Source organism: Podarcis erhardii, assembly GCF_964252035.2.
Source record: "Podarcis erhardii genome assembly, chromosome: 4".
Classification (NCBI taxonomy): domain Eukaryota; kingdom Metazoa; phylum Chordata; class Lepidosauria; order Squamata; family Lacertidae; genus Podarcis; species Podarcis erhardii.
Window position 1 is genome coordinate 80,298,768 of NC_138508.1, and position 19,920 is coordinate 80,318,687.

Sequence of the window (19,920 nt, forward strand, 5' to 3'; positions counted from 1 at the left end):
GGTTTTTGTTTGCTTGCTTGTTTTTTTAGGATAAGGTTGCCTTAGGCCCAATGTATCCCTCCCTCCGAAATCTTCTCAGCAAAGTTCTCTGCTCTTATGCACGGCCCACGTGCCTCTGCTCTTAGGAGATCAATGCATACTGAATGAGAAGTCCGAGGCTCAGCATCAAAGGGATGCTTCTGCATCGTTGCCCTTGCGCCAGTTCCTGGTGCTGGCACCAGCTAAGTAAATGACTGATAGGAGTTTTAAGTTACAGATAGGTAGCCGTGTTGGTCTGCCATAGTCAAAACAAAACAAATTCCTTCCAGTAGCACCTTAAAGACCAACTAAGTCAGTTCTTGGTATGAGCTTTCGTGTGCATGCACACTTCTTCAGATACACTGAAGAAGTATCTGAAGAAGTGTGCATGCACACGAAAGCTCATACCAAGAACTGACTTAGTTGGTCTTTAAGGTGCTACTGGAAGGAAGGAGTTTTAAGATTATTAGACGTTGAGCTGGAAAGAAGCATTAAAAGTTTGTCACACTTCACAGCTTATGAAATGCGCCTCCAACTCGTGGATTTGAAAAATCCCACAAGACTTCATAAAGAAGAGGTGAGATTTATAAATATATTCCATCCAAGGTCTCTTTAATAGCTGAATAAGTGAACCCGCCACTTTCAAGTAGATACAAGACCTTGGAAACTTTTAATACCATAGGGCCAAATTCAACCTCAGATGATAGATTGAATTCTGATGAATGGAGCACTGGGTTTACTTTTAAGTACTTCCAGGGTTTTAAGTACTTCCAAATTTCTTCCTTCTATATTCAGACAGGCTTTTACCTTCTTTCTTGTTGCAATAACAACAAAAATTATCCTGTGCCCTTGGGTAGCCTCATGCCACTAGAATCCATAGAAAACTATATCTATATTTGTACCCAGTTGTAAGTTCTGTCTGGTTTCTCTTATGAAAATGCTTTATATGATCGGAATGGAAAGCAATATAAACTTCAATACAAACTGTATTATAATGACCATAATTATTTTTTCATTGTTCTGTGTTTCATCCCTTTTCACTAAAGAGATGAGCAGTCCCAGTTATTAAAAAAAAGTAATACTCAGAACAAAGCAAATGACAATAATCTATTTTTCAACAAACATGTAAAATATTATTATCACACAGAGCTAATAAGAAAACGATTTAGCAGGAAAACGATGCGACTTCTCTTTTTTTTTTTTTTTTTTTTTTAAATAATATTTATTATCATTTTTGAAAAATACAAATAACAAAGATGCATACATAACGAAAAATTACAGAAAAAAAGAAAAAAAAGAAAAATTCCACCTTTTAATTCCCATTTTCAGTAACTTCTTTTCTGGACTTCCCCACGCCTCCCCTTCTTGTATTCCATTTCCCATATTTGTTCAGCAAGTTTTAACCTTAATATCATCACTTGTTTTAACCATTATTTCAATATTGTGTTTGCTTTAATCTAATCAAAGACACTTAAACTATATATCTTGTTCATATATAAACAGGATAGAAAAGCAGAAAAAATATAGAATAAAAATAAAAATATTTTTCCTAAGGTTGTCCCTAGTTCCCGTCCACGAATTCCCCATTTTATTACTAAAGAATAAGATAAAAAAAGGAAAAAAGAATTTTTACACTGCATAGTGAAAATTAGATCCCCTTCGGGCTCCCAAACCCTCCTTTTCCATCCCCAGTTTTCACCCCAAACCTAGGTCCATAAGTCTATCTTTTTAACCCGGTGCCCTAACGTCCAAGGCTCTCAGGTCCCCTTCAGTCCCTCTCAGCCGGCTTTTTTGAAAATCTTTTATATTAAATACCCAAACTCGAAAAAGTACTTTCCCAATACTGTCAATGATTTTTTCAGCCAAGTCAAGTTGTTTAAGTGTGAAACTCTGTCTTTGTTTCTTAAGTTCATACATCCCAGCTAGTCCAGCTTTCACTCTGGTCGGGTTTGAAGTCATCTTGATAGGTCCTCGGCTCTCATTTATCTTCTGTATCCCTTCAGCCGTCCCTTGTTTGACAAATGTCTTTTCCTCCTCTTCTTTCTTTAGTTTCCTTTCTTGTCCAGCTGCCGGTGTTTTGAGTATCAGGCCCTTTTCCTTCTCAGTGATTATATTCTCTTTTGGTTTCAGCTTTAAAGGGCTTGTAGACCAAACATGACCTTGCTCATACGTCTCTTGCAGCTTTCTCATGAGAACAACCAGCTCTTGCAGCTCTGCTCGCATTTCCCGACATATTTCCATCTTGTAATGTCCGTAGATCCCCTCTAGAGGGATTCTTGTTACTTAGTATTCCTTTCACTTTCGACCCAAAAGTCAATGTTATTTGTATCAATTTTCCTTTACTTTAAATTACTTTATATCCAGATCATCGGCTAAGAGTTAAAACTTTCAGTTATTCCCAGACCTTGACAGCTAATCTGACAGCTGTCAAAGACTTGTAAATCCACCGCAGGCTCTTTCACAAATTACTCCCAGTCTTTAGAAAAGTGGTACTTAATCCAAATATCTAAACTCTTGCCCTCCAGCACGATAACTTAATCTTTTAAAATCCGTGGAGTTAATATCTTTTATCCGATCACTAAAAAATGAGCGACGACTCTTCTCACAACCTTAGTTGACAGATCTTTGCTGTTAAGCTGTTTACAATGGGGGTGAGGCGGACTTCCTCTTTTCACCTACCCCCGCTCGTACCAAATCCAAATATAAATAATTTCAAAAGTTCGGTTCCAGATTACTCACGGGTTGTTGCTCTTAAATTTAAGTCCGAATTTTAGACGGAAGAAGTCAGCGCTGTCCGGCAAATGGCATGCGGCTTCACTCAGCGGGGGAAGCAGAGGACTCACAGCACCACGCCGCTCCCCGGCACCCGTTCCGTAGCCTTTAAAAAGGCTCCTTCGCGGGTCGGGAGGGCGCTAGCGGTGCCCGCCGAGTCACCACGTCCCCGGTCATTCGCGCCCGAGGTTTTTAAGGGTCCCCGTGTCGCCGGCACGGCAAGACCCAGCCCCCGCTGAGCAGATTCCCTCCGGAGCTCGGAGGGAATCCGCCATTAGCCGATCGCGCTAACCCGGAAGTCCGGAAAACGATGCGACTTCTCAAATTAAATGCTGCTCCTGTGATAGAGATATTGAGCAGGTCCTTGAAAGCAGACGCAAAGATTTGCTTTCCAAGTTCCAAGACTGCCAAGATTGCTGGGCACGTTGCAGCTGAGCTATAATCGTTGTTGTGAACAATCAAGTGTTCCTTGTGCCAGAAATATATTCCTAGAATGTGTAAAACTGAACAAACATGCCTTAAGGTAATAAAAAAAAGAGTTGCTGTAAAGCAAAATATGTATTGTTGAGTTGAATATACATCAGCCACAAGGCAAGATGCACCAGCACATCAATGTTTAGGAGGTGCATTGGCTGTGGCGTGTTCACAGGGGTTCCATGAGCACTCCTTTGCCACCACAGACTCATGATGTCCACAGCTGGTGCAGGGAAGACCAAGGAAATGAACAGAGATTGGTACTGGGTTGAATTAGGCCACAATTTTATTGATTATAGATAAGAGTAGGTTTGGCTAAAACACTGAGCATGTATCCAACATCAGGCAGCCTGCATCCTCTCTGATAGGAACCCATTGGGGTCGACCCTGTGTTGGGGAGTTGTCCGCAATGTGGACCACGTGCCACGACCCCACACAGGGTGCCATTGGGAGAGGCCCATCGGTCCCCATGTGGAATCCCGGACAGAGTCACCCCTCCTGAACCCCTTTAACAGGGTACTTGCATGACTTAAGGATCCCAATGCTTTATCCGTCAAAGTTGTGACGGTTGCTATGAGATAGTTGAAAGCTTGCAAGCTGGCCAATTTGCATGCAGGAGAAAATTCCAGATATGGCGACTGAGTAAACCATAGCAAGGTCCATATGTTAACTTGCCCGCTCCTACACTGAACAGACACCTAACAGACTGGGTTGGTAGTAAATCCTGCAACTGTCAGCAGGGATGTCAGCCTGCATGTAGGTCCAACACAGCCAGAGGAAGGTGGTGCCAAGTGATCCTCCCCTCCCCCAACCATGCAGGAAGATGGCGGCCTCCTTGGACCAGCCATGGCTGCACCATGCAGTAAATGCCGCTCCCCCAGAGCCCCAGGTGAGCAGATCATTGCTGTTCTCCACAAGCCACCAAGAAAACAGCTACCAGCAGCAGCAAGACCTGAAACTGCAAAAAATAAAAATTAACAAACAAACCAGGGAAGACTTGGTACATAAGTGCCAAGGTGTTTTTAGGAACATGAATGGCAGGGATCAACCAGAGAGGCCTTCAAAAAGTACTTATGGTAATTGTAAGGGGATTAGAGGTACTTTCACTGCCTTTGGAACAATAGTAGCTCTGCCTTTCAAGCCAAACCTTGAGTATGTGAGTCACCAGTTTGTGAGTGATTCGAAGCACGAATAATCTGAAATCTATTCATCTGGAAGCCTTGTATAAAGAGCTCTTTATTGATATTGGCCCATAACATTAAGCTAACATTGCAAGGATGTCAATGGTTAGGGCAGCCATGCCAATGAAAGTCTTTGGGATTCGGGGGGGGGGGGGGAGAGCACAGCTCTAACTCCCGAACAAATCTTAAGTATGTTGTGAAATTATTTGTTTTCATTTCTTTCTGTTTTTCTTTCATTCCTAGGATTCTACTTTCGCTGGAACTGCAACCATGACTGGACCCAGAACAAGTGCAATCATTGGAGATCAGGGAACGCCATCAAAGGTCCAGCTGCCCCTCAACATGTAAGCCTCCATTTTGCACTGAACATTGTTTTAAGGATACGCAACACATTTTGTCTCTCATTGTTTGCCGTCTGAAATAATAGCTCTGCGACAGGAACCCTTCTCATGTAGTTATCATTGTCTTGAACATAACCCAGCCTTCTGCCGGAGCTGAAAAATGAACAGTGAAAGGCCAGGTCACCTTTATATAGCCCATTTTTTAGCTTCCAAGATATTTATTACAGATGTATGAATCATTGCATAGCAGGCTGAGTGGCTATCAGCTGCAGAAATCTGCTCCCGCAAATTAAACCATTACATTCCTGTACAATTGAACACCTGAGACCATCTTTGTTAGGACGCACAGTTTCTAGAATGAAAAAAAAACAAACCACCCAGTTGTGCACTGTAGAAAAAGAATAACGAAGACATAGCATTAACATCATATGTGCAAAAAGCTTCAGCTTAGGCAAAAGAAGATTCAGGTTGATTAACTATTACTTAGAAGAAGAAGAGGTTGACTCTATCAGGGATAAGACTTTAAATGTCTTTAAATAAATCTCATAATGGATGTGTTTTATATTTGTATGTATTTGACATAAGTTATACTGCTGAAACAGAAACCCAAGTGTGGGCCCGATGTATATTTCCAAAAATAAATCTGAATTTAATAATCTGCTTTGCCCAAAGGAGAAATTCGGGAAACTAAATTACCCTGCTTTTAACTTCCCTTTTCAATGAGGGCACAACGTCTTTAGAATGTCCATAATCAGGAACATAAGAAGCTGCCTTATGCTGAGCCAAGCCATTGGCCCATCTAGCTGAGCATAATAATAATAATAATAATTTATTTATTAATATCCTGCCCATCTGGCTGGGTTTCCCAATAGAATATTAAAAACATGATAAAACATCAAACATTAAAAACTTCCCTAAACAGGGCTGCCTTCAGGTGTCTTCTAAAAGTCAGATAGTTGTTTATTTCCTTCACATCTGATGGGAGGGCATTCCACAGGATGGGCACCACTACCGAGAAGGCCCTCTGCCTGGTTCCCCGTAACCTCACTTCTCGCAGTGAGGGAACCGCTAGAAAGCCCTTGGAGCTGGACCTCAGTGTCCGGGCTGAACGATGGAGGTGGAGACGCTCCTTCAGGTATACTGGGCTGAGGCCGTTTAGGGCTTTAAAAGTCAGCACCTACACTTTGAATTGTGCTACACCAGTGTTTCCCAATCTTGGGTCTCCAGCTGTTTTTAGACTACAACTCCCATCATCCTTAGGTGGACCCAGTGGTCAGGGATGATGGGAACTGTAGTCCAAAAACAGCTGGAGACCTGAGTTTGGGAAACACTGATCCACACTGACTAGCAGCGTAAGAATTTTAAATGGGTCTCTTGTCTCCCAGCCCTACCTGGAGATGCATTGAGACAGAAGCCATCTTCAGGTATCACACTTAACTGTTATTGCTTAGCCCACTGTGAATGAGCTGCAATGAACCTTCGATCAGTGTGCTCTGCTCTCCTTCTCCCATGCAATTGCTTTTGCACCCAGTTTGGCATAGCAGTGGTTAGATCATTTCATCTGAGCCAGCAAACTATGATAAACATTAACTGGTTTGTTTGAAACAAGGCTATTTGATGGAACCATGGCTCAGGATGAACATTGCACAAAGCTGTGTTTCAGCATGACTCCTTAATGTATTTGTATAAGAAGAGAACTATCTGTTGGCACATAGGAATCTGCCTTGTAGTCAGGCAATTGGTTCATCCTATTTCCCACACGGACTGGCAGTGGCTTATCAGGGTTTCAGATGAGGGATCCACCCACGACCAAGGACTGAACCTGGGACCTTTTGCCTGCAAAGCAGATGTTCTAGCACTTAAGCTTCAGCTTTTGTAGTAATTCGCTGTGGTGGTGAAACTGCATCGATGGGCAAGGAAACACCACGCCAGATAAGATAATTGGATAGTAACAGTTGTACAGGTAACAGTATAATTGTACAAATCATAGAATTGTAGATGTGTTTCAGTTTGCAGTATAAGCAGTTAATTCCCCATCTTTCATCACTAAAATATATATATAAGGCAGGTCCTTTCTTCATTTTAGCAGCCAGTTGCCTACGTTGTTTCACTTGACCAAGTTATAGAATATTTTATATAGAGAGGGGAAAGAAAAATAAGCACCTTCATGCTCTTTGTGGCCGGGAGCCAGGCTTCACTTCAAAGCAATTGTGTCTCAAACTGATAATAGACCTACAGAGATGACATTAACCATAGCACCATGAATTCAACATTATAAATTCAGTCACAGTTGAGTCCCTCAGGCCCAAAGTTAAATCTGGAAATTCTGGCAGGCAACTTTTAGTGCTGAATATTGTAGATTAAAACTGTGTCAGTTAACTAGATCCAGCCCACCGTACTGTGAAATGTCATCTTATTGCCGCTTTGAAGGTGCTAGGGTGATTTTTTCCTCTCTCTCTCTCTCTCTCTCTCTCGTTTATCTCAGCCTCAAAGTGTATGCTAGTGGGTGATGAAAAGCAGTCATGTCCAGAGACTTCGTAGCTGGATAACGCTGTTAATCTCAATACTATGCCAAGAGCATGCTCCAAGGAAATATAAATACATTTTTCCCCTTATCTAGGTCATTTCTGCACAAGAATGGCTTTTCCGTGCTTTTTCGCAACAGGTGTCAAGCAGGGCTCCCTTCCCACCTCCATCCAGCAATCATATCTACACCTAAGGGTTGGGTCAACTTTTGCAAAGGTGGTTTTTAGAAATGTTGGTACAGCCATCTTTGCTAAAAACAGGGATGGGGTACCCGCAGCCTTCCACATATTGTTAGACGACAAATCCCATAATATCATAGGCCATGGTGGCTAGGGCTGATGGGAGTTAGTGCAGCCACAGTTTCCCTACCAATGATTAAAAGTGTCAATCACACTGATGGTCAATAGACAGACAAGAATGGGGACAGATATGAACCCAGTAGCAAGTCTTATTGAAGGTGCTGAAAGAAAAGCAGCTGAAACTGGTCAATCAACAACATTTATCAGTTAACTTGCAGCCTCATCTAATTCAAGGTTTATTATATATGGCATTGCAAGTCTTTGTTCAGGCAAAAACAGTTAAATTGTCATCCTGTAGAAGACCAAAGCCTCTTAGTTCTTATATATTGGAGAGATAATATTATCATAGTGCCTAACCACCACAGCATGGTGCTAGGACCATGGCTAGGGATTGTACATTTGCTCTTCTGGCTTCAGTGCAAGTTCCACTGGGTGGCTTGGTACCCCTTCTGTACCTTCTTCCAACCTCTCGACCTGCTCAAAGAAGCCCTTTAAACAACCCTCCTGTGCCACATTTGGTCTTTCCTCCAGTGACTTTGTGGGATGCTGGTGGCGCTGTGGGTTAAACCACTGAGCCAATCAGAAGGTCGGCAGTTTGAATCCCCGTGACGGGGTGAGCTCTCGTTGCTCGGTCCCTGCTCCTGCCAACCTAGCAGTTCGAAAGCACATCAAAGTGCAAGTAGATAAATAGGTACCGCTCCGGCGGGAAGGTAAAGGGTGTTTCTGTGCACTGCTCTGGTTCGCCAGAAGCGGCTTAGTCATGCTGGCCACATGACCTGGAAGCTGTACGCCGGCTCCCTTGGCCAATAAAGCGAGATGAGCGCTGCAACCCCAGAGTCGGCCACGACTGGACCTAATGGTCAGGGGTCCCTTTACCTTTACCTTTTACCAGTGATATTGTAGCTGCAACTGCTGGTTTGCCTGCGTAAAGGTCAAGGCAAATTCCCAGTTTGTCCCTTTCTAGTGCAACTGGCCAGTTGCAGATAGTGTTAATTTCTATGTCTGGTGTGTGCATGTCGCCCAGGAGTGGCAGACAGCATGGCCCATGGTAGAGTGGTCCATTGCACATGTATGGCCAATGAGGACGGCTGCAGTGCTTTCACATGTTTACCATCAAATAAACACATAAAAGATCAGAACATTCCATACTGCAAGCACATGGTAAATTGAGCCCCCAAGTGCACCTAGAGGACTTGTTAGGAAAATGTAAGTGTCCTAATAATTACTGCCATTTTTATTTCCTGCCTGCAAAACAGTACAAAAGAATTCGTGGCACTGTAAAAGAAAAGGATAAAGAAAGAAAGCAGGATTTATTTTTCAAATTACATTTCCTGGAAAACAGAAGTTTTAAAAGTCATGCATCATATTTATTGGTTGCAGTCTATAGTCACAAGTAGTTCAGTGTTTCTTTTTTCATCTGTTCTGGGACTGAACTCCTCCTACTCCTGTTACACCTGTTGCTAGAAAAATCCACACGGGTTTTAGTAGAAAAGGGCAGTTTTGTGCAATGCAGCAAATGTTCAGAACATTTTAAGGAGCATTTTCATAGCTTATAAACAGGGGGAATTGGGAATTGTTTTCTTTATTATTTCTAGTAATTGTTTTGTTGCATTTATGGATTATTGCATCATTTTAATCATAGAATCTTAGAGTTAGAAGGGACCCCATGGCCATCTAGTCCAGCCCCCTGCAATGAATTCTGATTCATTGTTCCTTTTCATCTCAGTCTGTCACATCCAGCTAAGATTGAGACTGTCCTTTTGACACCAGTGGAGGAAGTTATTTACAACTGTCCAATTATTATTAGTGAGTCCAATTAGGTGCCATGCCTAACTTTACCGTGATGCAGCCATTTAGTACTCTTGCTTTTTACAGTGGTACCTCGGTTTAAGAACTTAATTCGTTCTGGAGGTCCATTCTTAACCTGAAACTGTTCTTAACCTGAGGTACCACTTTAGCTAATGGGGCCTCCCGCTACCGCTGTGCCACGGCAGCACGATTTCTGTTCTCATCCTGAAGCAAAGCTCTTAACCCGAGGTACTATTTCTGGGTTAGCGGAGTCTGTAACCTGAAGCATCTGTAACCCAAGGTACCACTGTAGTTGGAATAATTTGCCATTCTTTACACTTTCAATAACTCCCTCTTACCTATGTATTTAGAAAGCATCGTTTATGACAAGCAGAGCTTTCTGATTGGGGGGAACTGAGATGCAGCCTTAATCGGGTCACATGTGTGTGTTTCAACTTCATACATTCCCTGTTTGTGTCATTCCTTTCTTACAGCTACTTGGCATTATATGCATACAAGCCCCAGAAGACAGATGAACTGGAACTACGCAAGGGTGAAATGTATCGTGTTATTGAGAAGTGTCAGGATGGCTGGTTCAAAGGGACATCTTTGAGAAACGGCATGTCTGGAGTCTTTCCCGGCAACTACGTAACTCCTGTTTCGAGGTGAGAAACAGTGGCAAGATGGGCGCTGAGCAATCATACATATCCTGAGCAATGTTAGAATACAAATATATTTATTTTCAGGTTGCACTGGGTTCCCCTAAAATAGAGAGAAAGAGAGAGGCCATAGTGTATATCACTCTGCTATCAGTCATACTTTATGTACGTGTCAGAGACCCTAGATTGTTGGTTACACTCAAGATAGATAGCACTTGACTAAAGAGTTTATTGGTCTTACTCAGTGACCCAGTTTAGAGGTAACATTCCTGGTCGAATAAGCCATGCTTTATTCAAGAGGGAATGAGCTCAGGTGCTTCCTTCTCTGTATCTCTACCTTTAGAATTATAGGCCGGTAGAGTTGGAAAGGAGCCTAAGCCTGTTCCACTGTCTAACAGCTCTAAGTCCCTGAGAGTTCTTCTTGATGTTTAGTCAGAATCTCCTTTCTTGTAACTTGAATCCCCCCCGGAGTAAGAGAAAACAAGCTTGCTCCATCTTCCATGTGACAGCCCTTTAGATATTTGAAGATGGCTCTCATATCTCTCTTTCCCAGGCTAAACATACCCAACTCCCTCAACCATTCCTCATAAGGCTTGGTTTCCAGACCCTTGATCATCTTGGTTGCCCTCCTCTGCACACAATCCAGATTGCCAATGTCCTTCTTAAATTGTGGCACCCAGAACTTGCCACAGGATTCCATGTGTGGTCTGACCAAGGCACAATAGAGTGGTACTATTACTTCCCTTGACGTGGACACTATACTTCTAGTATAGCCTAGAATAGCATTAGCTTCTTTTGGTGCTTCATCACTGTCAAGGAACTGCCATCAGCTCAGAGGCGAGAGGTGGAAGAGCAGTTGTGTTACAGGGAGCCTCCGAAGATCTTGCAAAGCAGTTCTTCCTCTGGCGAGGAGGGAAGCCCCGCCTCTAGTGGGGAAGGGACACAGGGATCAGAAGATGCTAGGGAGAGCCTCAACACCGAGCCTGGGCAGAGGAGAGGCAAGTCCTTTTGCCAGCGCCCACGTTGCGCAGTAGGTTTGCGTGCAGAGAGAGGAGCAGAAGGGTGGGGGTCACTACTGTTATGCTGGGGAAGGTATAAGGACCGCCCACCCCCAGATTCTGCTAGTGACTGAGCAGACACGGACTTGTGACGCTCTGCACTGTAAGATAGTTTGTACAAATAATAAAGCCTGGAAAAGACAGGTTGGAGTCTTGCCTGTTTGCTCTCGAGCAACCACACCATCACCTGACAATCACATTGTTGACTCATGTTAAACTTGTGGCCTTCTAAGATCCCTAGGTCCTTTTCAGATGTACTACTGGCAAGCCAGGTGTATCTTCAGAGATACTTCCTGATTTCCAGTGACATCGGAACTGGAAACTTATACTTGAAGCACTCTCTAGAAACCAGAATTGCAAACAATTTATATCTCAACAAGGCAGTGTAATATATCTTTGTAATATTTATCTCCATGATACTGTTTAAGCTAAGGTGCTGGAGTTAATTTTTTCTCCTTTTTTCTTTACCTGGCTGGTTTTGAGCAGCCAGGTAAAGAAGATTCTGATATTTAAAGCATGATAAATTAAGCTACCAAAAGAAGGGATTGATTTAAATCTCTGACCTAAATTTCCAACTTCCTAATTCATATATTTACAGAACAAGCATGCATATTAGTTGTTATAACAGTTAAAATGTATCTGTTTGCAATTAAGCAGGGACCTTATGTTACCCAGGAGAATAATCTAAGACCAAAGGTCATAAAGACAGCATTCCTTTAGCACTGCAAAAATTATTTCTGCTTAAGGGAGCAATTGTGAGATTAAGGATTTCTGTTTGGATCTTTCTCTTGCACGTATAAAGACCCTAAGCAAGATAAATTACTGGAAGACTGTAAGGTTGCAATGCAGTGCAGAGTTAGGTGTGCCTAACACTCATTGAATTCAATTTGTTAGCTGCTGGTGGTTTTTCACATGTTGTGCATTTTGCATGACATTTTGCTCCTGAAGCTACAGTCTCTCAGTGCGCTTACCCTGTAAAATTTAGAGACCCAACGACCTTCATTCCATCATGATTTCTGTAGCATGCAGTCATTCAGACTTCTTTGCGGTCCTTGGTGACGAACGTAGCCAAGCAAAGAGGCATGCCTACCCAGAGGTACTCAGGTGACTGGCTAGTCGATTAAAATTAATGATCCAAATACTGCTTTAGCTTCTGGGATGAAAAATTTCGTAGACCGAATGGCCTGAAGTTAACTCTTGTCTCTCCTCCAAATATTCTTGCATCAGTCTTGCGTTACATTATTATTATTATTATTCCATTACATTGTTGTGTTTTTGCAGCTTAATAATAATAATAATCTGCAGCAACCTGCAGACTTTGCATAGGTGCATGAACTCTGATTTCACCAGAGAAACCTAGCAATATGCCAGGGAAACCTATTGAGAGGTGCAACTGAGTGCCTTTGGTGCAGAGCAGGCTAACAAAGCTATCGCTCAGGAAACGCTGATAAGAATATGCTTTTGATGTCTTCTTGTGTGCCTGCATAGAGCTTTTGCTTTTGGTTTCCCCTCTCTACCTCTCCTTCTCTTTCTCTCTCTAGGGTTCCTGCTGGAGCTGGTCAGCCGAGGAATTTGGCAGGAGGGACTCCCACAGCCAAAGGCTCTCCGGGAGCCGTCCACCCAGGAAGCCCAGCACTTACAAACGCTGCTGCTGTTGTCAGGCCAGCTGTTCCAATCACCGCTCCGCCCACTCAGCCCCAGCTGCCAACAGCTTCTCCGCAGATGAATAATTGCTCGAGGTATTCCTCTCAGCAGACGGGCATCCAGCCCCGCAGTTCTGTACAAATGGGTACGTATAGGTCCTTCATGAGTCTGAACAATCCATATTCCCCAAATCTAGTATTCTGTCTCAGATGCAAAAGCCCCTGGAAGCCTTTTGACTCTGTAGGTTTCCTCTGAAAATATTCTGCTCTATTTGAAGCCCAGCATGCAATAAGGAAAGGTTTTTATGTGCCCTGTAGTGTTTAGGGTAGTATTTATTGATTGCTGGGAACTGAATTTTGTTTATCAGGTTGTCCACTTGCCACAGCTGAAATCAATTACGGTGCTTACAAATATTTACACAAATACCTTTTGGAGCATAAAACACTCTGCATGCTGAGAAGGTTAATGCTTCTAAATCCACTTGACAAGCAGTGCATGACTTAACATTTTAAAAACATTTTATTAGGCTCTGAAAGATGAAATGTCTTTATTATGCAAGGCAAACACGAGCGATAAATCTGAGGTCTTGGAATACAGCTATTTTTTATTGAAAATAAAACGTAAACAGAATACATGCATTCCGCAATGTACCTTTTCCCAGATGGCTTTTTTGATTCAAATAATAATTACCTGCGTACAGATTCATTCTGCTTTGAACATTGACTATAATGCATAGTAAATTATAAAAAAAAAGTTAATTATGTATCCCTGTGGCAATTCAGAGCCATTTCAGAAATACTTCCTGAGACTGACAGATTGCTTTCTCATCCTGCAGAGCTATCTAATTTGTCCTGAGAATTTTTTAAATTTAAAAACAGCAACACTCAACACCTGGCAACGGTGCCACAGTGTAGATTTGGGAGGTTAAATGACCGCCTCAATGCCAGGTCGAGCAGCTTGTGCTATCTCTGAATTTTCAGGGAAATTAGTAGGCTGCAGAGATCTTGTTCTGAGCAGAATGAATAAAAAATTGATATAAGCTGTGCTATTTCTCAGAGAAGCAGAAGAGTGAGAAAATAACTTAATTCCTTAGAATTAAGGATGAGGTGCCACATCATATTTTGATGTTGCTCTTTGGTTCCCATCTTCTGCATCATATTCAACCAAAGAGCATCATATTTCGATGTTGCTCTTTGGTTCCCATCTTCTGCACCTCGAGACATTGCAGGCTACAATTCTCATTATCATTGACCTTTGGGAGTTGGAGTCCATAACATCTGGAGGGCACCATGGTGGCTTCCTAGTTTTATGCACAGTTACCTGCGCCCCATTGAACATAGTGGGGCTTGTTTCTGAGTAGCTACACGAACATATGATTGGATATAAGAAGCGGTATTGCTTGGACAGCGTTTGAGCTTGAATATAGGAGTTTGATGTTGAGTCCTCAACTGGGTATATAACCCCTTTATCCTTGTTATTCTGAGATAGCTTGTTACTCCCTTGCGATAAACAACTTGTTGTGGTTGATAAGTTCTGTTTGTATGAAGGGTAAATACTGGGAGAAGAATCTTCAGTATGGTTTTAAAAACTACTCCCCAATACAGTGGCAGACTTTGGCCCCTCAAATTTCAGCAGTGCCCTGTGAGACTCTAGACGCCCCCTTCTTGCATTGCTGTGTCGCCCCCCCCCCCCCCCGTGCGATCAGAACCGGTCGCACTACCCTAAAAGCCGCCTCTGCCCAATAATATCTATAATGGCAAAGATACAATGCTAGGGACCACAGCTCAGTAGTAGAGCAGCTGCTTTTCATGCAGAACGTCCCAAATTCAATCCCTGGCATCTCCAGTAAAAAGGTTAAGATTATAGTATAGTAATATAATAGCAAGTAGTGGAAAGACTCAGAGACCTGTGGCCAATAAGTGCAGAAAATACACAGGTAGGTGGATGAATCTGACCTTAATAATTAGGCAGCTTCCTATGTTAAAATGCAAATAAATCTGTGTGATTTAAAATGTGATATCCTTCCTCCCCCCATTTTTTGCTTTTGTTGTAGGCAAGTCTTGTTGAAACTAATGCCAACCTGATCCTAAAAGTATTTGTCTGGAATAAAACATACTTCTGAGATGAGTCGGTAGCCTTGCAACTGTTTTTTTAAAAATACTATGCGCACCACATTAGGAACTATTTTCAGTACAATTCCTTCCAGTGCTTTAATGTGTGTAAATCCACACACTGGACAGGTTTGGAATGTTGGCATGATCCAGACCTCTTTACAATGTTTAAAAGTGACTACAGTCATACTTTGGATTCCGACACCTTTGCACTCGGACGTTTTGGCTCCCAAACGCCACAAACCTGGAAGAGAGTGTTGCGAACTTTCTTTGGAACCCAAACATCTGATGGGGCTTCCGCGGCTTCTGATTGGCTGCAAGAGCTTCCTGCAGCCAATCAGAAGCCGTGCTTTGGTTTGCAATTGTTTTGGAAGTCGAATGGACTTCCGGAACGGATTCCGCTCGACTTCCAAGGTACAACTGTACTATATGGCCCTTCCTCTTTTTGACCGTGTTTAGTGCCAGTCAAGTTATTTCCTTACTGTTCCCTTCTCTCTTTTCCTTTCCAGTTGTTCACCCTTCTGTGCAGGCACAGGACCGGCCCACAGCTACAGTCTCACCACTAAGAACCCAGAACTCCCCATCCCGCCTCCCAAGCACTGTGGTCAGGCCACACTCTGTGGTTTCTCCGCAACACATCCACCACTCTCCTGTGCACATCATCCCCGGAGCACAGTGTGCCAGGCCCATGATTCCCCTCACGTCGGCAGCGGCAGCGATTACTCCTCCCAACGTCACTGCAGTCAACCTGAATGGAGAAGCAGGAAACGGGCCCATCAGTAGCCTGGCAACTTGCAGCCCAACCAACACAGCCTGCAAAGCAGAAGAGAGGAAAAACGAAAAGGTAACAGACAGCTCTGGTGTAGCAGGGAAGGTGCCCTTCTTAACAATTGTAAACACAGGGCCCACCGTATGATCCAGAATTGCTGGTGCTTATAGATATGATTGATAACCAGGATGGGACACCAGTCTAAGAGTAAGATGTCAGTGGCAAGGGTAAAGGTAAAGGGACCCCTGGCCAACTCTGGGGTTGTGGCGCTCATTGGCCGAGGGAGCCGGCGTACAGCTTCCAGGTCATGTAGCCAGCATGACTAAGCCGCTTCTGGCGATCCAGAGCAGCGCACAGAAACACAATTTACCATCCCGCCGGAGCGGTACCTATTTATCTACTTGCATTTTGACGTGCTTTCGAACTGCTAGGTTGGTAGTTGCAGAGACTGAGCAACGGGAGCTCACCCTGTCGTGGGGATTCAAACCGCCAACCTTCTGATCGGCAAGCCCTAGGCTCTGTGGTTTAACCCACAGCGCCACCCGCGTCCCTCAGTGGCAGGGGAGTTATCATCAATTAAATCTATCCTCTTGTCCTTTGTCACTCTTGTCAAAATGGTATCTTTCCTTACTCATAGGATTGTATTATCTTACTTCTGTTAACTTTCAGACTATTTCTGGGTAATAAGCTTCCCTTGCCAGCATCTCTCTGTGGAGAAAATGGCAGCCCATCCAATAGTCTTCTTGACCTTTTTCAGTGGTTGAAAAGGGAGAGCCCTTCCAGTCTGCAAGGTCATGTGTGCATTAGTATAAGCAGTTCTTAATGCTAAGCACCTATAGCCTAAAGCTTGTTTGCACACTTGTTTCATTGATTCACTTTCAGAATGGCCATGGGTTAAGTGCCCAGCTGCGTGTGAGGTCCCCATCTGCTGCACTTGGCGTGCTCTTTTGTCTAAATCCTCCACATCTGAAACGGCACAGAAAGACACCAGAGAAGTGCCGCAGGTTCCATCACCATATGGCCAGGTTTGCAGGAAACTGCTTGCCTAGTTACATAGAAGATGTTATAAGATGAAGGTTCAGGCCTTGGGGGCTTGGAGTCAGAGGCACAATACAACACTGACTTGTAAATGGCTGAGGCTGTTTTTTAACAGCACTGTAAACATCTCCTTCAGAAAATTGCCTTGCCATGCTTCAGTGAAACCAAGAGAGGGGATGGGATTAAATATGACTAGGTGCAATCTGCGGCTGATACATTGTAGGTGCAGGTTTTTAGGATTCAGCCCTGGGAGCAATCGTTCCATGTCAACACATTTAAATGTGTTGCTAGTGCCAAGCTGCTTTAAACAGGCTCGGCCTGTTAAGCCCTTAACAAATGCAGAGTTTTGCTTTCATTCAGAATTTATGCATTGCTAATAATCCTCAAATATCAGTGATGAAGTCTGATTACACTCTACCTAGAAGTATCCCACCTACTGCAGATCTTTTACAGGATGAGACCTAGCCTCTTCTCCTGATTTGTGGATCTTATTATTGGGGGAGGTGTTGAGTGTGCTGAAAGACATCTATTGATTGGTGAGTTCCATAGTTGGTTGCTAAAGCTAAAGACTGTGCGCTTTTTTCTTATGTCTTGAACTTCTGTGGCCTTTCCACACAACACACAACAACAGCTCCTGGGCAAATTTGCCTGTGTTCAAATGAGATGTTGAGAAAGTGGTGTCCAAGGTAACTGAACCTGAGGACAGAACACTTAAAGGAGAGGTGTTTTTCTCCAAGTGGCCTCCAAGCAAACTAGTTGCTGACTGGGAACCTTAATTTGCATCTGTAAGGCGTTGGGTAGAAGTATCCTGTGCTTTATTCTGGCACAGTATATGCATAAAACCTCTATCTGTCCCACCACTCCCCCTCTCAATTTAATTAATGTGCAACACAGTTCAGATACATCACGCTGAATAGTTAAAGAGATGCAGCAATGATATCCTGCTAATTCCATGAGACCAATATATGTATATAATTCTGGCATGCGTTTCTAAAAATCTGTTCCATTTTTAGATTAGCTGTGATAGCACGATAGCCCAAAAGCCCTACAACAGAACAAAGTTTCGATTTACCTTGCTTGTAGCAGAGTACATCCTAGGTACCTAACACACTAACATGCAACTTGAAACATCAGACTTTGCCTTTGAAAAGAAAACTAACTTTCTTCTTTTCACTCGTTTTTAAAAGATCTTGACCATAATAAAGCCTGATTTTAAGTGGAGAGTTTATCCAAGTTGGCTAATTTTTCACTGCTCACGTGGACTTAGTACGCATTTGAGTTATATGACCTCATGCTCATACCTATAAACAGGATTTGGCTTCACTATCACTACCCGGTGTTGTTTTATTACCTTTAGTAGGGGTTGCACTAAGCAAATATTCTTTGCCATATACCAGGAGTGAAGAACCTGAAGCCTGGGGTAAAATGTGGCCCTCCAAGCCTCTAGTACAAAACCTGACTGCCCTGTTTTTCACCCTCCTTGAATGTGTTTGCCTCAGTGGAGTATGTCCTTGAACTCTGAGAATGCCTCTAGCTTCCTTTGATGGAGGATAGAGAGGGATGTGTGAGTGAGCATTAGTGAAATGTACATTCATTGCTCCAGCCACTTTTGCCTCTTGTCCTGCCCACTACTGGTATATTGCCGCAGTTTTCCTGATTCTCTTTCTGACCCTCCCAATTCCGAAACTCGGCACTATTGTTACCTGGGAAACTGGGCGCGGCCAAACTAGAGGTGGGTTGGGTTTTGTAAACCAGTAAAGGAATACCCTCAAAGACAGAAGAAAGGAGTTGCGAATGGCCTGGGGAAACTATGACCCTCCTGATAATGCTGGACTCCAACTCTCATCAGCCCCAGCCTTCAGGGATGATGGGAGTTGTAGTCCAAAGCATCTGGATGGGGAAGGCCGCGCTGGGAGGGAGATGGGTGCAATTTCCATTCTAAAAACTATGCCCTTGTTGCATACTTTTATCCATTCCTAGGAAACGGGTGGCGCTGTGGGTTAAACCACAGAGCCTAAGACTTGCTGATCAGAAGGTCGGCGGTTCGAATCCCTGCAACGGGGTGAGTTCCCGTTGCTCGATACCTGCAAGTAGATAAATAGGTACCACTCCGGTGGGAAGGTAAACGGCGTTTCTGTGCGCTGCTCTGGTTCACCAGAAGCAGCTTAGTTGTGCTGGCTACATGACCCGGAAGCTGTACGCCGGCTCCCTCAGCCAATAAAGCGAGATGAGCGCCGCAACCCCAGAGTCAGCCACGACTGGACCTAATGGTCAGAGGTCCCTTTACCTTTACGCTATCCCTATATTTATTCTTTTCTGCCATTGTTTCCTCCAAATTCTCCCCAGTTTCTTCATGACCCATTGCTCCCTCTTGAAACTTCTCGTTTATTGTCAAATCTTTGATTTCAGGTAATGCTCTTCTTATCTAGCTCCTGGGGTGAGAAACCTGTGGTCCTCTAGATGTTAATGGACTAACCCTCCATCCGTCCAAATTACAGTCTGAAACATCTGGCAGATGTCAAGCTGGGAAAGGCATGCTTTAGTGGAGTTAAGTACTGTATGTCTATGGAACTACAGCCCATGACATATAAACTCAATCTGAGCCAACATGTATTATTTGTTAAAAGTCTCTGGATAGAATTTCCTCTTCCAGCTAGCTTAAATATTGCCTGATAAGATAATTACAAAATGCCCAATGATTTCTTATGAGTTGATTACTCTTATGCCACTTTCCCTTCTAAATAATGTGGCTACTTTTTGCCATCTCATATAAAACTACTTACATGAATGAAGTGATGTGGCCTCAGTCGCTTAATCTGATGAAGTAAATCACACTGGGTGGTTGTTCTTTCTGAAGAACCCCCTCATTTGGTTTCTGATGAGAATTTTGATTAAACTTCTCGAAAACATCCAGCACGGTGGCTCCTAAAATGAAAGATAAGTTGTTGCTTCTGGGAACAGTTCGTTAATTTATCATCAGCCGCAGTGCATCTTTATTGCTTTTTGATGCCTGGAATGTATCCCAAACTATTTGAAAACCAACTATCTGAAACTATCATTTGTTCTACGTTAGCAGTGAAATCTGCCCAAAAAGCTTAATGTAGAGTCAAATCATATGGCCTTAAAGATGTATTGATCCATGTGAGGCTGAGACTGCGTCTGGCTCTCAGTCACTCTTCTGATGCAAGTTTTTCTGTCTCTCGGCCTGGGTCACAACTTCTGTAGTGACCCTCCTTGTTACT

At 43.2% G+C, this 19,920-nt stretch overlaps 1 protein-coding gene and 1 long non-coding RNA gene across 3 annotated transcripts in view; one reads left to right on the forward strand and one right to left on the reverse strand.

Moving 5' to 3' along the window:
• Positions 1-19,920, forward strand: part of SH3RF3 (SH3 domain containing ring finger 3) — a 214,718-nt gene that overhangs the window by 177,671 nt on the left and 17,127 nt on the right. For both annotated transcript variants that reach the window (XM_081858073.1, XM_081858072.1), the window contains 4 exons: positions 4,689-4,789; positions 9,894-10,064; positions 12,658-12,905; positions 15,381-15,715. In XM_081858073.1, the coding sequence (XP_081714199.1) occupies positions 4,689-4,789; positions 9,894-10,064; positions 12,658-12,905; positions 15,381-15,715 (855 nt within the window). The remainder of the gene's footprint in view (positions 1-4,688; positions 4,790-9,893; positions 10,065-12,657; positions 12,906-15,380; positions 15,716-19,920) is intronic.
• LOC309339884 overlaps positions 15,567-19,920 on the reverse strand; it is a 32,560-nt gene continuing 28,206 nt past the window's right edge. The window contains exons 5-6 of the long non-coding RNA XR_014155611.1: positions 19,462-19,603; positions 15,567-15,684 (exon numbers count right to left, since the gene is read on the reverse strand). This is a non-coding gene — a long non-coding RNA (uncharacterized lncRNA). The remainder of the gene's footprint in view (positions 15,685-19,461; positions 19,604-19,920) is intronic.